We start from the raw sequence: 21,945 nt of genomic DNA, 5'->3' as shown, positions 1-21,945 counted from the left end.
CAGTCTCGTAATAACCTAAAAACCTCATTTCTTACCCCAATTACCGACTCCGTTACTTGTGGGAACGTTTTGTTTAATAGTTGTAGCCCGATGTTCTTGTTCTCACTTTGGTGAGAAGCGAACATTACTAACCCGTAAGCATAGCATGCTTCTTTATGTTGCATGTTAGCCGCTTTTTCTAAATCATGAAGTCCTATATTCGGATACATTGAGTCAAAATAATTTCTTAACCCGTTGCATAAAATAGCATTTGGGTTCCCGCAATATATGCGTCAAAGTAAACACATCGTTACTTATGGGTTTCCCAATGTGATATCCCCCATCTTTCAAACGAAAGTCTCTTATAAACCAAGATATTCTTGGAACGTTCTTCGAATGTCTTACAAACTAATTTCGCCTTAAATAGTTGTGCCGAGGAATTCTGACCGACTCTAGACAAGATTTTATCAATCATGTCTCCGGGTAGGTCTCTTAAAATATTGGGTTGTCTATCCATTTTGTGTTTTTAAACTTTAAAATAGACAAGAGTTAGATTCATAAAAAAAATACTTATTAATACAAGCAATTTTTACATATATCATAAAGCATAAGCACACTATATTACATATATTACACCACACGAATACAACTATGTTATTCTGACTCGCTCGTTTCTTCTTCTTCGGTTTTGGTTCGTTTTGCCAAGTTTCTAGGGATATATGATGTTCCCCTAATACGAGCTGTCGTTTTCCACAACGGTTTAGAAAAACCTGGTGGTTTAGAGGTTCCCGGGTCATTGTTACAACTTAAGGGCTTCGGGGGTTGACGATACATATAAAGTTCATTGGGGTTGGAATTAGATTTCTCTATTTTTATGCCCTTTCCCTTATTATTTTATTTTGCCTTTTTAAATTCAGTTGGGGTAATTTCTATAACATCATCGGAATTCTCGTCGGAATCCGATTCATCGGAGAATTGGTAATCCTCCCAATATTTTGCTTCCTTGGCGGAAACACCATTGACCATAATTAACCTTGGTCGGTTGGTTGAGGATTTTCTTTTACTTAACTGTTTTATTATTTCTCCCACCGGTTCTATTTCCTTCTCCGGTTCCTCCTCTTTCGGTTCTAATTCTTCTTCCGGTTCTGATTCTTCTTCCGGTTCTTCTTCGGGAACTTGTGAATCAGTCCAATATATATTCGACTCTTCGTTATTATTAGGTGAGTCAATAGAATTTGTGCTAGAGGTAGACATCTATCACACAATATCAAACATGTTAAGAGATTAATATATCACATAATATATACATGTTAATAATATATAGTTTCCAACAAAAATGTTAAGCAATCATTTTTAAAGAAAATACGGTCGAAGTCCAGACTCACTAATGTATCCTAACAAACTCGATAAGACACACTAATGCAAATTTTCTGGTTCTCTAAGACCGATGCTCGGATACCAACTGAAATGTCCCATTCTTATTGATTAAAAATGTTCCATATTAATTGATTTCGTTGCGAGGTTTTGACCTCTATATGAGACGTTTTTCAAAGACTGCATTTATTTTTAAAATAAACCATAACCTTTATTTCATAAATAAAGGTTTAAAAAGCTTTACGTAGATTATCAAATAATGATAATCTAAAATATCATGTTTACACATGACCATTACATAATGGTTTACAATACAAATATGTTACATCGAAATCAGTTTCTTGAATGCAGTTTTTACACAATATCATACAAACATGGACTCCAAATCTTGTCCTTATTTTAGTATGCAACAGCGGAAGCTCTTAGTATTCACCTGAGAATAAACATGCTTTAAACGTCAACAAAAATGTTGGTGAGTTATAGGTTTAACCTATATATATCAAATCGTAACAATAGACCACAAGATTTCATATTTCAATACACATCCCATACATAGAGATAAAAATCATTCATATGGTGAACACCTGGTAACCGACATTAACAAGATGCATATATAAGAATATCCCCATCATTCCGGGACACCCTTCGGAGATGATATAAATTTCGAAGTACTAAAGCATCCGGTACTTTGGATGGGGTTTGTTAGGCCCAATAGATCTATCTTTAGGATTCGCGTCAATTAGGGTGTCTGTTCCCTAATTCTTAGATTACCAGACTTAATAAAAAGGGGCATATTCGATTTCAATAATTCAACCATAGAATGTAGTTTCACGTACTTGTGTCTATTTTGTAAATCATTTATAAAACCTGCATGTATTCTCATCCCAAAAATATTAGATTTTAAAAGTGGGACTATAACTCACTTTCACATATTTTTACTTCGTCGGGAAGTAAGACTTGGCCACTGGTTGATTCACGAACCTATAACAATATATACATATATATATCAAAGTATGTTCAAAATATATTTACAACACTTTTAATATATTTTGATGTTTTAAGTTTATTAAGTCAGCTGTCCTCGTTAGTAACCTACAACTAGTTGTCCACAGTTAGATGTACAGAAATAAATCGATAAATATTATCTTGAATCAATCCACGACCCAGTGTATACGTATCTCAGTATTGATCACAACTCAAACTATATATATTTTGGAATCAACCTCAACCCTGTATAGCTAACTCCAACATTCACATATAAAGTGTCTATGGTTGTTCCGAAATATATATAGATGTGTCGACATGATAGGTCGAAACATTGTATACGTGTCTATGGTATCTCAAGATTACATAATATACAATACAAGTTGATTAAGTTATGGTTGGAATAGATTTGTTACCAATTTTCACGTAGCTAAAATGAGAAAAATTATCCAATCTTGTTTTACCCATAACTTCTTCATTTTAAATCCGTTTTGAGTGAATCAAATTGCTATGGTTTCATATTGAACTCTATTTTATGAATCTAAACAGAAAAAGTATAGGTTTATAGTCGGAAAAATAAGTTACAAGTCATTTTTGTAAAGGTAGTCATTTCAGTCAAAAGAACGACGTCTAGATGACCATTTTAGAAAACATACTTCCACTTTGAGTTTAACCATAATTTTTGGATATAGTTTCATGTTCATAATAAAAATCATTTTCCCAGAATAACAACTTTTAAATCAAAGTTTATCATAGTTTTTAATTAACTAACCCAAAACAGCCCGCGGTGTTACTACAACGGCGTAAATCCGATTTTACGGTGTTTTTCGTGTTTCCAGGTTTTAAATCATTAAGTTATCATATCATATAGATATATAACAAGTGTTTAGTTTATTTTAAAAGTCAAGTTAGAAGGATTAACTTTTATTTGCGAACAAGTTTAGAATTAACTAAACTATGTTCTAGTGATTACAAGTTTAAACCTTCGAATAAGATAGCTTTATATGTATGAATCGAATGATGTTATGAACATCATTACTACCTCAAGTTCCTTGGATAAACCTACTGGAAATAAGAAAAATAGATCTAGCTTCAAAGGATCCTTGAATGGCTTGAAAGTTCTTGAAGCAGAATCATGACACGAAAACAATTTCAAGTAAGATTTCCACTCGAAATAAGATTGTTATAGTTATAGAAATTGAATTAAAGTTTGAATATGATTATTACCTTGTATTAGAAAGATAACCTACTGTAAGTAACAGATGTTTCTTGATCTTGGATGATTACTTGGAATGGATTTAGAAAACTTGGAAGTAAACTTTCAATCTTGGAAGTATTCTTGATTTTATGAAACTAGAACTTTTGGAATTTATGAAGAACACTTAGAACTTGAAGATAGAACTTGAGAGAGATCAATTAGATGAAGAAAATTGAAGAATGAAAGTGTTTGTAGGTGTTTTTGGTCGTTGGTATATGGATTAGATATAAAGGATATGTAATTTTGTTTTCATGTAAATAAGTCATGAATGATTACTCATATTTTTGTAATTTTATGAGATATTTCATGCTAGTTGCCAAATGATGGTTCCCACATGTGTTAGGTGACTCACATGGGCTGCTAATAGCTGATCATTGGAGTGTATATACCAATAGTACATACATCTAAAAGCTATGTATTGTACGAGTACGAATACGGGTGCATACGAGTAGAATTGTTGATGAAACTGAACGAGGATGTAATTGTAAGCATTTTTGTTAAGTAGAAGTATTTTTATAAGTGTCTTGAAGTCTTTCAAAAGTGTATGAATACATATTAAAACACTACAAGTATATACATTTCAACTGAGTCGTTAAGTCATCGTTAGTCGTTACATGTAAATGTTGTTTTGAAACCTTTAGATTAACGATCTTGTTGAATGTTGTTAACCCATTGTTTATTATAACAAATGAGATGTTAAATTGTTATATTATAATGATAGTATGATATATAATATATCTTAGTATGATATATATACAGTTAAATGTCGTTACAACGATAATCGTTACATATATGTCTCGTTTCGAAATCATTAAGTTAGTAGTCTTATTTTTACATATGTATTTCATTGTCAATACACTTAATAATATATTTACTTATCATTTAACATAATTAACCAAGTGTATAAATATCTTAATACGATTCATATGTACCTAGTAAGACGTTGTTATAACGATAATCGTTATATATATCGTTTTCGAGTTTCTTAAATTAATAGTCTCATTTTTATGTATATAACTCATTGTTAAAATACCTAATGAGATACATACTTATAATAAAATCATGTTAACTATATATATAACCATATATATGTCATCGTATAGTTTTTACAAGTTTTAACGTTCGTGAATCACCGGTCAACTTGGGTGGTCAATTGTCTATATGTAACCTATTTCAATTAATCATGTCTTAACAAGTTTGATTGCTTAACATGTTGGAAACACTTAATCATGTAAATAACAATTTCATTTAATATATATATAAACATGGAAAAGTTCGGGTCACTACATGAACCAACTGCACTTCATCTACGAGAAGAAAGATTTATGCATATAGTTATGCACCTGAAAAGCTCTCGGAAACTGAGTAAACATTTAACACGTAGCTGTGCTAATTCCTTTAGTGTTATTATTACTGAAAATAACCTTGCAACTCCTGTTCGAGATAGCCAGTTTTGTCACAGCTCCAGCAAGACAACTTCGACTTTTCATTCGAATCAACCTTATTATAACTTTGATATATACGTTTGCCATTGTTATTGTTACCAGGAAACCTGTTATATTCTACAATATTACCAACAGACGTACCAACAACCTCGTTACTCCTCGGCTTATATCTCTCCAACAAATCACAATATTTATCTATTGAAGTCTTATCATGTACTCATCGACATCTTGTAGCGATAGTTGCCATACCAAATACCGGGAAGCATTAATCATTAATTCTCGAATTTCGCAGTGTTCCTACGTCAACAGTTATATATCTATATATTGTATATCTTCTGGACCGATAAATTTCAATTCGAAATCTCTGAATTCCTGAAAAGCACTCTAGCTTACGAATCAGATCTCTGAGTTCTGAAAATGCTAATGAAGCAGCAAAAGTTGTAGATGGTCTTAATGGCCAAAAGTTTGATGATAAAGAATGGATTGTTGGAAACACTTAATAGAAAATTGATACTGGAAAACGAATTGAGCAAACCATGAAGGAGACTGTGGACAAATCACAATGAGTAAACATGTACTTAACGAATCCAGACGATTCAGTACCTGACGAAATCTTTAGCGAATGTCTTGCTTCCTACTTATTTCAATTCTTTACAGAAAAATTTTCTGCATCATCCTTTAATTTCAGGTACTTTAGAAATCCTAAGATATCATCATATCTCCCGTTATAAATATCTTCGATAATTCTGAAGATACCTTCATAATTATTCTCGTCTGAAATCAATTATCTCCTAGTGCTATCTGTGTTACATCATAAAGGAAACTGTTTTAGTTTCTAAATTTCTGAAACCTTCGAGTTTAAATTATAAATGAGTTCCTAGAGAAGTGTTAGGAATTTAAGCATGAGTTAGTATAATATAATGACGTCAGGCCAACATGGTTATATTACAGTAAGTCATGCTGAATTTCTAATGGAACGTGATGATTCACAGACAATAACCTCATCATGTGCCATGTTACACGACTCTTTCATTCTACTTAATTTCTAAGCATAACACATAAATATTCCCATGATATTTCTATTATTCCGTAATTCCAACAGTTTGCTAATAAATCGTGCTATTACATTTTCTTTCTGATCAGAAGATTTCTATAAATCCCTTGAGTTCCGAAAATCAACCATGACTACGTCAAAAGTTAAGACGAAACTTTTCACTCTATTGTGATAGCTTCACTCGTACGCTTCACATGATCGAATCGTTTTATCTATATTAATCAATAATGATAAAACTCTATTTATCAACTCATATTCGTCATGAAAACATTTTTATTGTTAGCGATGACGACCACACTCAAATTTCGGGACGAAATTTCTTTAACGGGTAGGTACTGTAGTGACCCAGAAAATTTCGACTAATTTTGAACCAAACTCTCGATATGATTTAATATCTTTGACACGATAAGCAAAGTCTGTTAGGTTGTGTCTCAAAAATTTTGAACTGTTTCATATATTCAATTGACCTTCGACTGCTCTCGACGATTCACGAACAATTAATTTTAAATAGATATGTGTGTATGTATATATAAATAATAATTCGAAATATAATTTGAAGTATTATATGTTATTGTTATTAAAAATTAATAAAATAAGAATAGGATATTATAATAATAATTATTTAAAATATATCTCTATATATAAATAAAGTATAGTAAAAATAAATATTAAATGATTGTAATACTTGTTTGATGTTCCGATTGATATTAAGCAAACAAAAATTCAAATTTATATGATTTTAAAATAAACGGTGATTCAAAAATGAGTTCTATAAATTTTAGGCATACTAAAAATGTATTTAGAACCTAGTTATTAAATTTTAACACTTTTTATATTTCACCTAGGACTGGGAGTGGACAGTGATGTAATTTTTATTTAATAGTTAATAACCGAATTTTATACCATAATGACCAAAATAAATAAATATATTTAATCTAAAAATATGAGATTTTTCTATGGACTTTTTATCCACCACTAATTATCAACGGAGCTCAATTTAGTACTCCGTGAAGACTGTCGATATATATTAACAAACTGAGACTCTTGTTGGAACACGTTTCTTTTTAATTATAATTATTAGTATTATATTATTAATATTATTATTGTCTTCATCTGTGGTTGATTTAATCAATTACACAAGGCACTGTGTTTTCAGTTTCCAATTGCTTTCACCACTATATGAATCTAAAAATATTACTGTGTTTGTTATTTTATTATTTGGATTCCACTTTGCACGTTTCATTCTATCTATTATTAGTGCTATCTAAATATTATAGTATATATATACATATGCACTTGGGATATGAAAAACACATATCTATCACTCTATTTTCTGTTTGTTAAATCCCTACACCACCATTGATAATCACCACCATCGAACCGCCAAGTAACCATCGGTTGCTGTGATTTCTGTTTCCATTCGATCACTAAACCAACAACACCACTCGATTCAAAACCCACCAAAACTCTATAGTGATTAGCTATTGTGTGGTGATCGGCTAGCACCCTAAACCACCATTGATCACCACTTGTTACTTGTTGCTTTCGGTTGTAACCCACTCAAACAACCTCATCATCCTTAGCTCTTATGCTTCTATTTAATCGAACACCAAAGAAACATACACCCACATACACGATCACCACAACCCACTTTGATCACTAACCCATACCACCACCGTAAACCACCACACCATCGTGAACAACCAACCACCACCTTTCTACATTTTTTTCTTTCTTTCTGTTGATCGTTATTAATCACAAAACCAAACCGCTGTAACTCTTTTCCTGTTTCTTCTATATATATTTTTCTGTTTCGATTCAACTGCAAACATAAACCTCAAACCCACCTTATCATCATTAACTTGTACCTAGCACTACTACTATTATGTTTCGAAGTTTAACTCCCTTGCTAGTTCCTGCTTATGATCAAACCAAACCCAAACACCATCTCTCTCTATCTTTCACTCTCTCTCCCTCTCTTAATATTGGTAACCAAAGTCACCTTGCAACCACCATCGACACTCTAAGATCACATCATCAAAACAGACCCATAAACCACCATGAACACCAATTTATTTTTGTTCCCTGCTACTAATACTTTTCTATTTAATATATCATCATCACCCCAAAAACTATCGACCTGCAACTATGAGTATTACATGATGATTGTGATATACTGTGAAAACAATGATGAAAGGATGGTGAAGATGATGATACGCTATTGATGACAAATCGAAACCCAAGCACAACACCACTTCAGTTTACTACTACTGCTACGTTTCTGTTACAGTCACATTGAGGATGATTATGGAACGTGAAAAGGGTAATGATAATGTTGGATGAAAAATGGTGAGCTGTACATCACATAAGAGATCCTTTTTATTTTATATTACCGAATTATTACTTCCTATAAAATCCTGATCGACGAAACAGGCTTATCTAATTTAGTCTTGTTGGGCCGTGACCCTTGAGCCCCATATAACATGCAGTTGGGCCATGTTATGTTCTTGGTCATGCTATTGGACTGAAATGAAGTTGGGTCAATAAGCCAACTAACTTGCTAGGTGGGCTTCAAATCCAACCGGACCTTAAACTAAGAATTGATTAGTGAGCTTGTGCATCGGGTCCTAGTTGGGCTCGTGATTATGCTTATAGGCCGAAAACACTCATATTTGTTGTATGTAACGATGATAATTTGATAATTAGATTAGGATGACGAGGTGATGATGACAAAGATTGATGATGATAATTAAGATTAATAGATAAATTGTGTGAAGAAGAAGATATATGAAACATAATAACGGGTTATATATTTTGGGGTGGTAATGATTTCAGAAATACATGAACAGAGGGATGGTTAAGGGTGTTAGGGTGTGAGCGGGAGGTCGCGGGTTCGAGCCCGTCTGAGGCGTTTATTTTTAGAAAAACCTTGAGGTAGTTTCTTGTTCTTTTAAAAATCATTATTATTATTGTTATTTTTATGTTATTAATATTACTGATTACTATTATTATTATTTGTTATTATTGTTAGTATTATTATTATTATTAGTGTTATTACTTATGATAAACTTTATTATTATTAATCATTGTTATTTATCAATATAACTAATAGACAAAACACTGTTTCACTATTCATCAATAGTACCAGGGGTATTTTTGTCATTTCACTTTTTTTTGGGTTTAATTGTCTTTTCCTTTCTCTTCTATATTCTTCTGGATTCACATCCACCTTTTCCACCTTTCTAGGAGGTTCCAACGGCTCCACCGCCGCCGCCTACACCATCTCCACCGTCGTTACCATCGCCACCTACGCCACCGTCTTCACCTCCGATATTCTCTTTTCAACACCATCCACCATTACCTCTGCAGTATATATCAACGAATACTGTCGGCCTCCACCTTAAGCCGCCCAAAAAAACATGAGGGACGCAGTTGCAACCACCTCGCAACCAACGCCGGCCACTAAGGATCTGGAAATAAAACGAAGTATGGTGATGATTGTGGCGGGTCTTAGTGGTGATGGAGGCGGTCTATTGATGGTTTTTAACGACGGCGGAAACGGACAGGAAAAGTAAGGATAGCTGGCGGTGGTTGAATAATGGAGAAAGAATTTAGACTACATAAAGAAGTTTGGTTTTATATTGAAGTTTTGGTTGTGGCTGCTGTATTTTTGAAGAGATGGGTTTCTAGATCTAGAAATTTTCTCAAGTATGAAAATGACTTTAATTAAAATTATTTTAAATTTTGGTTTTATAGTGGAGGTGAGTAGGTTTTTTTTACTCCGTATTCCAGTATTGGCAAATGAGCCTTGGGATTGTTGTAGGCCTATTGCATTTTGGATAAGGCCACCATTGCTTCTTGTTGTACTTCTTGGCCCATCAATTATTAAATTACTTAGCCTAAGTCATGAAAGTTTAATTGGTGTTGCTGGAACAATCACACTTAAAGAAGTAAATTCATTTAACAAATAATAACATTGTCTTTATAATTTTATTTCACTCTCATTTAGTGTGGTTGAATGACATTTTTGGTATAGTTTCCCATGTATTTGTAAAACAAAATCTTTAAGTTATTGTATACGTATAATATCTTTAATTGTATCATAAAATTAGATCTGAAAACTTATGAATATTATGCAGGATAATTTCATTGGTGCACAGGTATTGGAGTACATATCAGATTATGGAAAATTTCTTTGGTTACGTATTGCTCTTAACTTGAAGGTATCAGCTACTAAATCATATGTAGCTAAGCCAAAAGAGTTAAAACTATGTATAGAGTTTAAGCTATCTATACATGTAATTATAAATAATCTCGACGATGGATGTTTAAAAGGCAAATTATCAACAATTCACAAACCCGACGCAACGCGAGGGTCGTACAACTAGTATATACTAATAGACAAAACACTATTTCACTATTCATCAATAGTAACCAGGGGTATTTTCGTTATTTCACCCTTTTTTATTGTCCCCAACGATAAAATAAGCAACTTTCGTAAAAGAACCAACCCTTCAATGTTACTATTCATCAGTGTTGTAAAAGTCGGCCGACTTGGCCGACGCGTCGGCCGATGCGTCATTTTTTTAAGTTCTCCGTCCCGTTTTTTCTGAAAACGACTCAAAAGACGGTTAAAGTTAAAAGTTCGGTCAAAGTCTATCAAAGACGGTCAAAGTTGGTCAAAAATGGTCAAAATCAGTCAAAATTTCGTCAAGATGTGATATGTTTTAAAATTAGGGTTTGTTTTCATTTTTAGGCCGTTTTTTTCTCTGTGTCCTTACTGATTATGTACTCGGTAACATTAATTGAGCTTAAAGTTTGATTTTATTTAAATTCAAGTTCTTATTTAAGAAATTTATAATACATAATCAACTATTTTATACATATATGAATATATATTTAAGAAATTATTAATAAAGTCAACGTTGGTCAACAACCGATGCGTCCCTGACGCGTCCCCGACTCGGCCGACGCGTCCTTTTTAGGTCTCGACTGATGCGTCCCCGACTCGCGACTTTTACAACCTTGCTATTCATCAATAGTAACCAGGGGTATTTTCGTCATTTCACATTTTTTTGTCCCCAACGATAAAATAAGCAACTTTCGTAAAAGAACCAACCCTTCAATGTTACCAAAAGATGTCGAAAAAAATTCTATTTTACAAAAAAATCAAGTAACTTTTTTTTTCTTTTTTTTTCTCTTCTCTCTTTTCTTCCTCAACGATAAAAGAGACAACTTTCATAAAATTAACAACCCTTCAATGCTACCAAAAGATGTCGAAAAACATTTTTTTTTTTTACAAAATAGATCAACCAACTTAAAAAAAACGAACGCTAAAAGAAGCAACTTTCACAAAAGGAACAACCCTTCAATGTTAGATGTCGAAAAAAATTCTTTTTTACAAAATAGATCAAGACTTTTTTTAACGCGCATTCAAAACGAAGCCCCCAGCGCGAAGCGAGGGCTCCACAACTAGTTATTACTAAAATTACAATTATTATCATTATTAGTAATATCACTAAATATAAGTATTACTATTATTAATATGATTAGGATTAGGATTATTATTATTGTTATTATAAAAACCATGCAAATTATTATTATTTTTCACTAATATTAGTATTAATATCATTTTTTTTGTAATTATTAGTTTTACTATTACTATTATTAACATAAGTATTGATTTTAACGAATATAGTTATTATTATTAGTATTATCAATCTTATTAACATTAAAATTATTATGAAAATAAAAGTTTTAAAGATATTATTAAGGTTATAAGTATGTACTAATCATATTAAAAATTTTATATAAATATTCATAAATAACAAATTAAGTATTTTTAATATATTACAAATCAGATATATATATATATTAATATAACTATATAGATATTAATCATTTTGAATATATACACAAATTAAATATATAATATATAAATTAAGATATAATAAATAAAGTTGTTCGATTACGATTATGTGTGTTAATAAATATACAAATGATATAGGTTCGTGAATCCAAGGCCAACCCTGCATTGTTCAATATTGTTATATGTATTTTTACTACAAAATACATTATGGTGAGTTTCATTTGCTCCCTTTTTAATTGCTTTTGCAATATATATTTTTGGGCTGAGAATACATGCGCTGCTTTTATAAATGCTTTACGAAATAGAGACAAGTGATCAAAAATGATAATTCTGCGGATTGATGTGCTAGGTAATTTAGTTACATGTTATAAGAGCATGTGAGCGCGAATCCTAAAGATAGATCTATCGGGCTTAACACCCCCATCCTGTAGGCTGCACTAGACATAATAGCTAGTGGGCGGATGTTTAGTACTTCGAGGATTATTTATACACTTGCGAGTGTACATATCCATCTTTGCAAATATGACTTATTATATTATTGTTAAGGTTGGTTACTGAGGCCTCAAGATAAGCAGAACGGTTTTATACACTTGCGAGTGTACATATATGTAACATCCCGCGTTTTTGCGTTAAATTTATTTTAACACCGTCTTTTTTTTTTAAATAATATCCTTCGTTATTTAAATTTGTATCGTTCGTTAACTAACGTTCATAATATCCTCGTTATTTAATTATAACGTCACCCGTTTACTCGAACGTCTTTAAAAATATTCGTTTCGTTAATTCCCGCACCCGCTTTGAAACTCGAGGGACCAAAGTTGCAAAGGGGCCTAACTAGTGACTAGGTCAACTAGTCAAACCCCATCTCATCCATTCATTATCACCACCCACCTTCATCCTTCCCTTTCTCTCTACTTCTCATTTTTGAACACAAACCCCAACTTCATAAAATCATCATCTAAATTCGGGATTGGAAGCAAACTTCAAAACAAATTACATTTTCGTGATCCTCTCTCCATCCTCTACATTTTGATACAAATTTCATCAAGTTTGGGTAACTTTCTAAAAACTCTAGATTTCTATAAATTCGTGTTTTTGACTTGAAATTGTGTTAGTTAGTGTCTATGGCTCGTGTCTAGCATGAATATATGTTTTGTTTGCTCGATTTGTTGATTTGAGTAACTAGTTTGAACTTTTGAAGTGGGTTAGCTTAATCTTTGATTTTGGATGATTAAAAGTTGTTTAATTGTTAAAGTTCATGTTTTAATTGTGTTACTAGTATCATTAGCTACATTTTGATGTGTAGGTTGATTAAGAAAACTTCAAAAACCCGATTAAGGATTTTGTGATGTTTGACTAGGGTTTGATAGTTCTTGACATGAACTTTTGATGCTTGAATGCCATGAAATGTTAATTGTTAGTGTTTAGTAGTAATGTATGCTTCATTACCTTCAAAACGGCATATCATATGTGTGAATTGGATTCCCGAAACTTAAAATGCGATTGATGAACTTGAAACTTTGAAAATGGACTTTTATTGATCACTTAATGAGATTTCGGCTATTGTAAATGAAGTTTGTGATTGATGAATTGTGTTTAGTTGTATTCCTTGTAAAAATACCTTTCCGATGATATAAGACACATGTTTTGGGTGTTTGCGGGTCAAGAATTGGGTTGGAAAGAGTTTTGGTTCGCGCATACTTTGAAAAACAGAAAAGGGTCTGCCCAGATGGTGGCGCGGCGCGCCCCATCCCCGCGCGGCGCGCGAACTGGCCTGGCCAGATTCTGCTCATTATGTCCCTTTTCACGTGAAAAGTTTGACTAGCTATCGACCTCCGATTCACATGAAACTTGTTCTAATATACTTGTATATGAATAACTAGCATAGAAAAATAGTCCGGGACCCGACCCGAACGTGTTGACTTTTTTCGTTGACTTTGACCAAGTTTGACTTTTAGTCAAACTTAACCAAACTTATATGCAATCGTTCTAACATGCTTTTATACGTGATTCTTGTATGAAACTTGACAAATTGATTCACATGCTATATTTAATCGAGTTGTAACGAGCCATAGGACTAATTGAACACATTTCACCCGACCTTGTATCGTAACCGGTTAATTGATACAACTTACTTGTTTAGGTCAAGGCTAAGCAACTTTCATGCACACATTTACTTTGTGAAGTACTTTTATACTCATGCACTCGAGGTGAGATCATAGTCCCACCTTTGCAAATACTTTTATACTTTAAATCGTGGGCTGAGAAACATATACTTTATATACATTTTATACGGTTTATACTTTCATACTTTGAACACAAATACGAATACAAGAGCAAAGAAACATACGAGTTAGAACAAAAATCCTCAAGTTCAATTACCATTAGTTACACTTGTAGGGTGTGAGCGAGAATTTATGTTGTGTGGCCATACGGGTTTGACGAACCCTCGTCTGACGGATGAAACGTATTTTCGGTGTATAGTGTAGGTTCTAACACTATTATGCAGAGGTAAGATTCAGTTAAGTTTTGGTAATTGGGTGCTCGTGATACAACAACATCTTTTGCGATGTATACGCTTGATATTCACTTTATACAAAATCTTATGGTTTACAAATAACATCTTTTGAGATGTATACTTTTTAATACAAACACATCTTTAGAGATGTATACGCTTGATACTAAACCTTGTGATTCAAAAACATACTTTTACAAATACATTTATGATCTCACCAACGTTTTTCGTTGACAGTTTTCTACATGTTTTCTCAAGTTCATACTTGGCTACTTGATACATGCTTCCGCACTCTTTGATTACTTGATTGGAGTCAACCATGCATGCATACGCTAGGGATAGCACTTTTGGATTCAAACTTTTGTTTACATACTTACGCTATTTATAGCAACTGTGTTTTTAAACTAATTATGTCGCAAGTTATTTCATTTATACTTTATGACTTTTGTAAACTTAGACTTGTTGTCGAACGGTTTTGTAAACTAAACTTGCAAGTCTTGTACCTTTCAAATGAATGCGACATAATTTTGGTCAAACGAGTCTCATATAGGGACTACGACCACGCAACGGGACCTAAGTTAACGGCGCCGTCAATAACGGTTTTGGTCGGGTCGTTACAATATATTTATAAATGGAAATCTTGTGGTCTATTAATATATTGAAATGATTGATATGATAAACCTATGAACTTACCAACCTTTTGATTGACACTTTTAAGCATGTTTATTCTCAGGTACGAATTAAGTCTTCCGTTGTGCATTTGCTCATTTTAAAAATATTATATGGAGTCGTTCAAGACATATAGAGGTCTGTACCTCGCAATGGAACCAGTTGTTGAAGACTTCATCCAGGTGAATTAGGATGGGTCATTACATTAGCAAACAGTAAATTAATTTCAGCAGATAATATATGTCGGGATAAAGAAATTAAACTGGGGGATGAAACGTTTAAAATTGATTTAATACCAGTCGAGTTAGGGAGTTTTGATGTAATAATTGGCATGGACTGGTTGAAAAAGAGCAGAGGTCGTTTGTTATAAAAATGCGATTCGCATTATGCGTGAAAAAGGAAAACCTTTAATGGTGTACGGAGAAAAGAACAATGTGAAATTAAATCTTATTAGTAGTTTGATGGCGCAAAAACTAATAAGAAAAGGTTGTTACATCATTCTAGCACACATCAAGGAAGTTAAACCTGAAGAAAAGAACATCAGTGATGTTCCCGTCGCAAAAGAATTTCCCGATGTATTTCCGAAAGAATTACCGGGATTACCCCCACATCGATCCGTTGAATTTCAAATACACCTTGTGCCAGGAGCTGCACCAATAGCTCGTGCTCCATACATACTCGTACCCAGCGAAATGAAAGAATTACAAAGTCAGTTACAGGAACTTTTAGAGCGTGGTTTCATTCGACCAAGCACATCACCGTGGGGAGCTCCTGTTTTGTTTGTCAAGAAGAAGGATGGTACATTTAGGTTGTGTATCGACTACTGAGAGTTGAACAAACTTACCATCAAGAACCGCTACCCACTACCCAGAATCGATGACTTATTTGATCAACTACAAGGCACGTCGGTTTATTCGAAGATTGATTTACGTTCTGGGTATCATCAAATGCGGGTGAAGGAGGACGATATTCCAAAGACTGCTTTTAGGACGCGTTACGGTCATTACGAGTTTATGGTTATGCCGTTTGGGTTGACTAACGCACCAGCTGTGTTCATGGACCTCATGAACCGAGTGTGTGGACCATACCTTGACAAGTTTGTCATGGTTTTCATCGATGACATACTTATTTACTCCAAGAATGACCAAGAGCACGAAGAACATTTGAGAAAAGTGCTAGAGTTGTTAAGGAAAGAAAAACTGTACGCTAAGTTTTCAAAGTGTACATTCTGGTTAGAAGAAGTTCAATTCCTCGGTCATATAAGAAGGTATTCAGGTGGATCCAGCAAAGATTGAAACCACTGAAAAGTGGGAAACCCTGAAAACTCCGAAACACATACGCCAGTTTTTAGGACTAGCTGGTTACTACAGAAGGTTCATCCAAGACTTTTCCAGAATAGCAAAACCCTTGACTGCATTAACGCATAAAGGGAAGAAATTTGAATGGAATGATGAACAAGAGAAAGCGTTTCAGTTATTGAAGAAAAAGCTAACTACGGCACCTATATTGTCATTGCCTGAAGGGAATGATGATTTTGTGATTTATTGTGATGCATCAAAGCAAGGTCTCGGTTGTGTATTAATGCAACGAACGAAGGTGATTGCTTATGCGTCTAGACAATTGAAGATTCACGAACAAAATTATACGACGCATGATTTGGAATTAGGCGCGGTTGTTTTTGCATTAAAGACTTAGAGGCACTACTTATATGGGGTCAAAAGTATTATATATACCGACCATAAAAGTCTTCAACACATATTCAATCAGAAACAACTGAACATGAGGCAGCGCAAATGGATTGAATTGTTAAATGATTACGACTTTGAGATTCGTTACTACCCGAGGAAAGCAAATGTGGTAGCTGATGCCTTGAGCAGAAAGGACAGAGAACCCATTCGAGTAAAAGTTATGAATATAATGATTCACACTAACCTTACTACTCAAATAAAGGAGGTGCAACAAGGAGTTTTAAAAGAGGGAAACTTAAAGGATGAAATACCCAAAGGATCGGAGAAGCATCTTAATATTCGGGAAGATAGAACCCGGTATAGGGCTGAAAGAATTTGGGTACCAAAATTTGGAGATATGAGAGAAATGGTACTTAGAGAAGCTCATAAAACCAGATACTCAATACATCCTGGAATGGGAAAGATGTACAAGGATCTTAAGAAACATTTTTGGTGGCCGGGTATGAAAGCCGATGTTGCTAAATACGTAGGAGAATGTTTGACGTGTTCTAAGGTCAAAGCTGAGCATCAGAAACCATCAGGTCTACTTCAACAACTCGAAATCCCGGAATGGAAATGGGAAAACATTACCATGGATTTCATCACTAAATTGCCAAGGACTGCAAGTGGTTTTGATACTATTTGGGTAATAGTTGATCGTCTCACCAAATCAGCACACTTCCTGCCAATAAGAGAAGATGACAAGATGGAAAAGTTAGCACGACTGTATTTGAAGGAAGTCATCTCCAGACATGGAATACCAATCTCTATTATCTCTGATAGGGATGGTAGATTTATTTCAAGATTCTGGCAGACATTACAGCAAGCATTAGGAACTCGTCTAGATATGAGTACTGTCTATCATCCACAAACTGATGGGCAGAGTGAAAGGACGATACAAACGCTTGAAGACATGCTACGAGCATATGTTATTGATTTCAGAAACAGTTGGGATCGACACCTTCCGTTAGCAGAATTTTCCTACAACAATAGATACCATTCAAGCATTGAGATGGCGCCGTTTGAAGCACTTTATGGTAGAAAGTGCAGGTCTCCGATTTGTTAGAGTGAAGGGGGGGATAGACAGATTACGGGCCCGAAGATAATACAAGAAACTACTGAGAAGATCATCCAAATTCAACAACGGTTGAAAACCGCCCAAAGTCGACAAAAGAGCTACGCTGACATTAAAAGAAAAGATATAGAATTTGAAATTGAAGAGATGGTCATGCTTAAAGTTGCACCTTGGAAAGGTGTTGTTCGATTTGGTAAACGAGAGAAATTAAATCCAAGGTATATTGGACCATTCAAGATTATTGATCGTGTCGGACCAGTAGCTTACCGACTTGAGTTACCTCAACAACTCGTGGCTGTACATAACACTTACCACGTCTCGAATTTGAAGAAATGTTTTGCTAAAGAAGATCTCACTATTCCGTTAGACAAAATCCAAATCAACGAAAAACTTCAATTCATCGAAGAACCCGTCGAAATAATGGATCGTGAGGTTAAAAGACTTAAGCAAAACAAGATACCAATTGTTAAGGTTCGATGGAATGCTCGTAGAGGACCCGAGTTCACCTGGGAACGAGAAGATCAAATAAAGAAGAAATACCCGCACTTATTTCCAGAAGATACGTCAACACCTCCTACTGCTTAAAATTTCGAGACGAAATTTATTTAACGGGTAGGTACTGTAGTGACCCAAACTTTTCCATGTTTATATATATTAAATGAAATTGATATTTACATGATTAAGTGTTTCCAACATGTTAAGCAATCAAAATTGTTAAGACTTGATTAATTGAAATAGGTTTCATATAGACAATTGACCACCCAAGTTGACCGGTGATTCACGAACGTTAAAACTTGTAAAAACTATATGATGTCATATATATGGATATATATATATATATAGTTAACATGATATTATGATAATTAAACATATCATTAAGTATATTAACAATGAACTACATATGTAAAAACAAGACTACTAACTTAAGGATTTCGAAACGAGGCATATATGTAACGATTATCGTTGTAACAACATTTAAATGTATACATATCATATTAAGATATTTTAATACATCATAATATAATGATAATGTAATAATTTAACATCTCTTTAGATATAATAAACAATGGGTTAACAACATTTAACAATATCGTTAACCTAAAGGTTTCAAAACAACACTTACATGTAACGACTAACGATGACTTAACGACTCAGTTAAAATGTATATACATGTAGTGTTTTAATATGTATTCATACACTTTTGAAAGACTTCAAGACACTTATCAAAGTACTTCTACTTAACAAAAATGCTTACAATTACATCCTCATTCGTTTTCATCAACAATTTTACTCGTATACACCCGTATTCGTACTCATACAATACACAGCTTCTATATGTATGTACTATTGGTATATACACTCCAATGATCAGCTCTTAGCAGCCTATGTGAGTTACATAACCATGTGGGAACCATCATTTGGCAACTAGCATGAATGATTACACAAAATTACAAACTAATGGAGCCTATATGGTGACACCATACTTCACGTGAATGAACACACACACAAACACTTTCATTTTGCAACTTACATGCATCAAACTACTCTCTCTCAAGTGTTCTTCCATTGTTCTAAGTGTTCTTCATCATCTTCATCAAAATATAGCTCAATCTAGTTTATAAATCCATACATAAACCAAGTTATAAAACAACTACTCAAGAACACACCAACAACACTTCCAAGTTTGCTAACTTACTTCCAATCTTGTAAATCCACTTTGAGTGATCATCCAACCTCAAGAAATCTTTCTTATTTATAGTAATATATCTTTATAATATAAGGTAATACTCATATTCAAACTTTTATTCAATTTCTATAACTTTAACAATCTTATTTCGAGTGGAAATCTTACTTGAACTTGTTTTCGTGTCATGATTTTGCTTCAAGAACTTTCAAGCCATCCAAGGATCCTTTGAAGCTAGATCTATTTTTCTCATTTCCAGTAGATTTATAAACAAAACATGAGGTAGTAATGATGTTCATAACATCATTCAATTCATATATATAAAACTACCTTATTCGAAGGTTTAAACTTGTAATCACTATAACATAGTTTAGTTAATTCTAAACTTGTTCGCAAACAAAAGTTAATCCTTCTGACTTGACTTTTAAAATCTAGTACATGTACTATATCTATATGATATGCTAACTTAATGATTTAAAACCTGAAAACACGAAAAACATCGTAAAACCGGATATACGCCGTCGTAGTAGCACCACGGGCTGTTTTGGGTTAGTTAAATAAAAACTATGATAAACTTTGATTTAAAATTTGTTCTTCTGAGAAAATGATTTTTCTTATGAATATAAAACTATATCCAAAAATCATGGTTAAACTCAAAGTGGAAGTATGTTTTCCAAAATGGTCATCTAGACATCGTTCTTTCGACTGAAATGACTACCTTTACAAAAATAACTTGTAACCTGTATTTTCGACTATAAACTTATACTTTTTCTGTTTAGATTCATAAACTTAAGTTCAATATGAAACCATAGCAACTTGAATCACTCAAAAGGGATTTAAAACGAAGAAGTTATGAGTAAAACAAGATTGGATAATTTTGCTTGTTGTAGCTACGTGAAAATTGGTAACAAATCTATATTAATCATATCCTAGCTAACTCATCTTGTATTATACATATATTCTAATATATTATGTAATCTCGGGATACCATAGACACGAATACAATGTTTTGACATATCATATCGACCCATCTATATATATATTTTGGAACAACCATAGACACTCTATATGCAGTAATGTTGGAGTTAGCTATACAGGGTTGAGGTTGATTCCAAAATATTATATATACCTTGAGTTGTGATCTAGCCTGAGACTTGTATACACGAGGTCGTGGATTGATTCGAGATGATATATATTGCTTTATTTCTGTACATCTAACTGTGGACAACTAGTTGTAGGTTACTAGCGAGGACAGCTGACTTAATAAACTTAAAACTGCAAAACGTATTAAAAATGTTGTAAATATATTTTGAACATACTTTGTGAAATGTCCCGTTCTTATTGATTAAAAACGTTCCATATTAATTGATTTCGTTGCGAGGTTTTGACCTCTATATGAGACATTTTTCAAAGACTGCATTCATTTTTAAAACAAACCATAACCTTTATTTCATAAATAAAGGTTTAAAAAGCTTTACGTAGATTATCAAATAATGATGATCTAAAATATCCTGTTTACACACGACCATTACATAATGGTTTACAATACAAATATGTTACAACAAAATAAGTTTCTTGAATGCAGTTTTTACACAATATCATACAAGCATGGACTCCAAATCTCGTCCTTATTTAAGTATGCAACAGCGAAAGCTCTTAATAATCACCTGAGAATAAACATGCTTAAAACGTCAACAAAAAATGTTGGTGAGTTATAGGTTTAACCTATATATATCAAATCATAATAATAGACCACAAGATTTCATATTTCAATACACATCCCATACATAGAGATAAAAATCATTCATATGGTGAACACCTGGTAACTGACATTAACAAGATGCATATATAAGAATATCCCCATCATTCCGGGACACCCTTCGGATATGATATAAATTTCGAAGTACTAAAGCATCCGGTACTTTGGATGGGGTTTGTTAGGCCCAATAGATCTATCTTTAGGATTCGCGTCAATTAGGGTGTCTGTTCCCTAATTCTTAGATTACCAGACTTAATAAAAAGGGGCATATTCGATTTCGATAATTCAACCATAGAATGTAGTTTCACGTACTTGTGTCTATTTTGTAAATCATTTATAAAACCTGCATGTATTCTCATCCCAAAAATATTAGATTTTAAAAGTGGGACTATAACTCACTTTCACAGATTTTTACTTCGTCGGGAAGTAAGACTTGGCCACTGGTTGATTCACGAACCTATAACAATATATACATATATATCAAAGTATGTTCAAAATATATTTGCAACACTTTTAATATATTTTGATGTTTTAAGTTTATTAAGTCAGCTGT

General features: G+C 33.2%; 1 protein-coding gene across 1 annotated transcript in view; it reads left to right on the top strand.

Annotated features, from left to right (window-relative positions):
- Positions 1-9,692: 9,692 nt before the first annotated feature.
- Positions 9,693-21,945, top strand: part of LOC139901323 (phospholipid-transporting ATPase 3-like) — a 59,378-nt gene continuing 47,125 nt past the window's right edge. Inside the window, exons 1-4 of the mRNA XM_071884051.1 lie at positions 9,693-9,758; positions 9,851-9,855; positions 9,918-10,044; positions 10,234-10,317. Coding sequence (XP_071740152.1) covers positions 9,693-9,758; positions 9,851-9,855; positions 9,918-10,044; positions 10,234-10,317 — 282 coding nt within the window. The remainder of the gene's footprint in view (positions 9,759-9,850; positions 9,856-9,917; positions 10,045-10,233; positions 10,318-21,945) is intronic.

The sequence above is a fragment of the Rutidosis leptorrhynchoides genome, chromosome 3, assembly GCF_046630445.1.
Source record: "Rutidosis leptorrhynchoides isolate AG116_Rl617_1_P2 chromosome 3, CSIRO_AGI_Rlap_v1, whole genome shotgun sequence".
NCBI lineage: Eukaryota > Viridiplantae > Streptophyta > Magnoliopsida > Asterales > Asteraceae > Rutidosis > Rutidosis leptorrhynchoides.
This window is presented reverse-complemented; position numbering and strand designations above follow the sequence as displayed.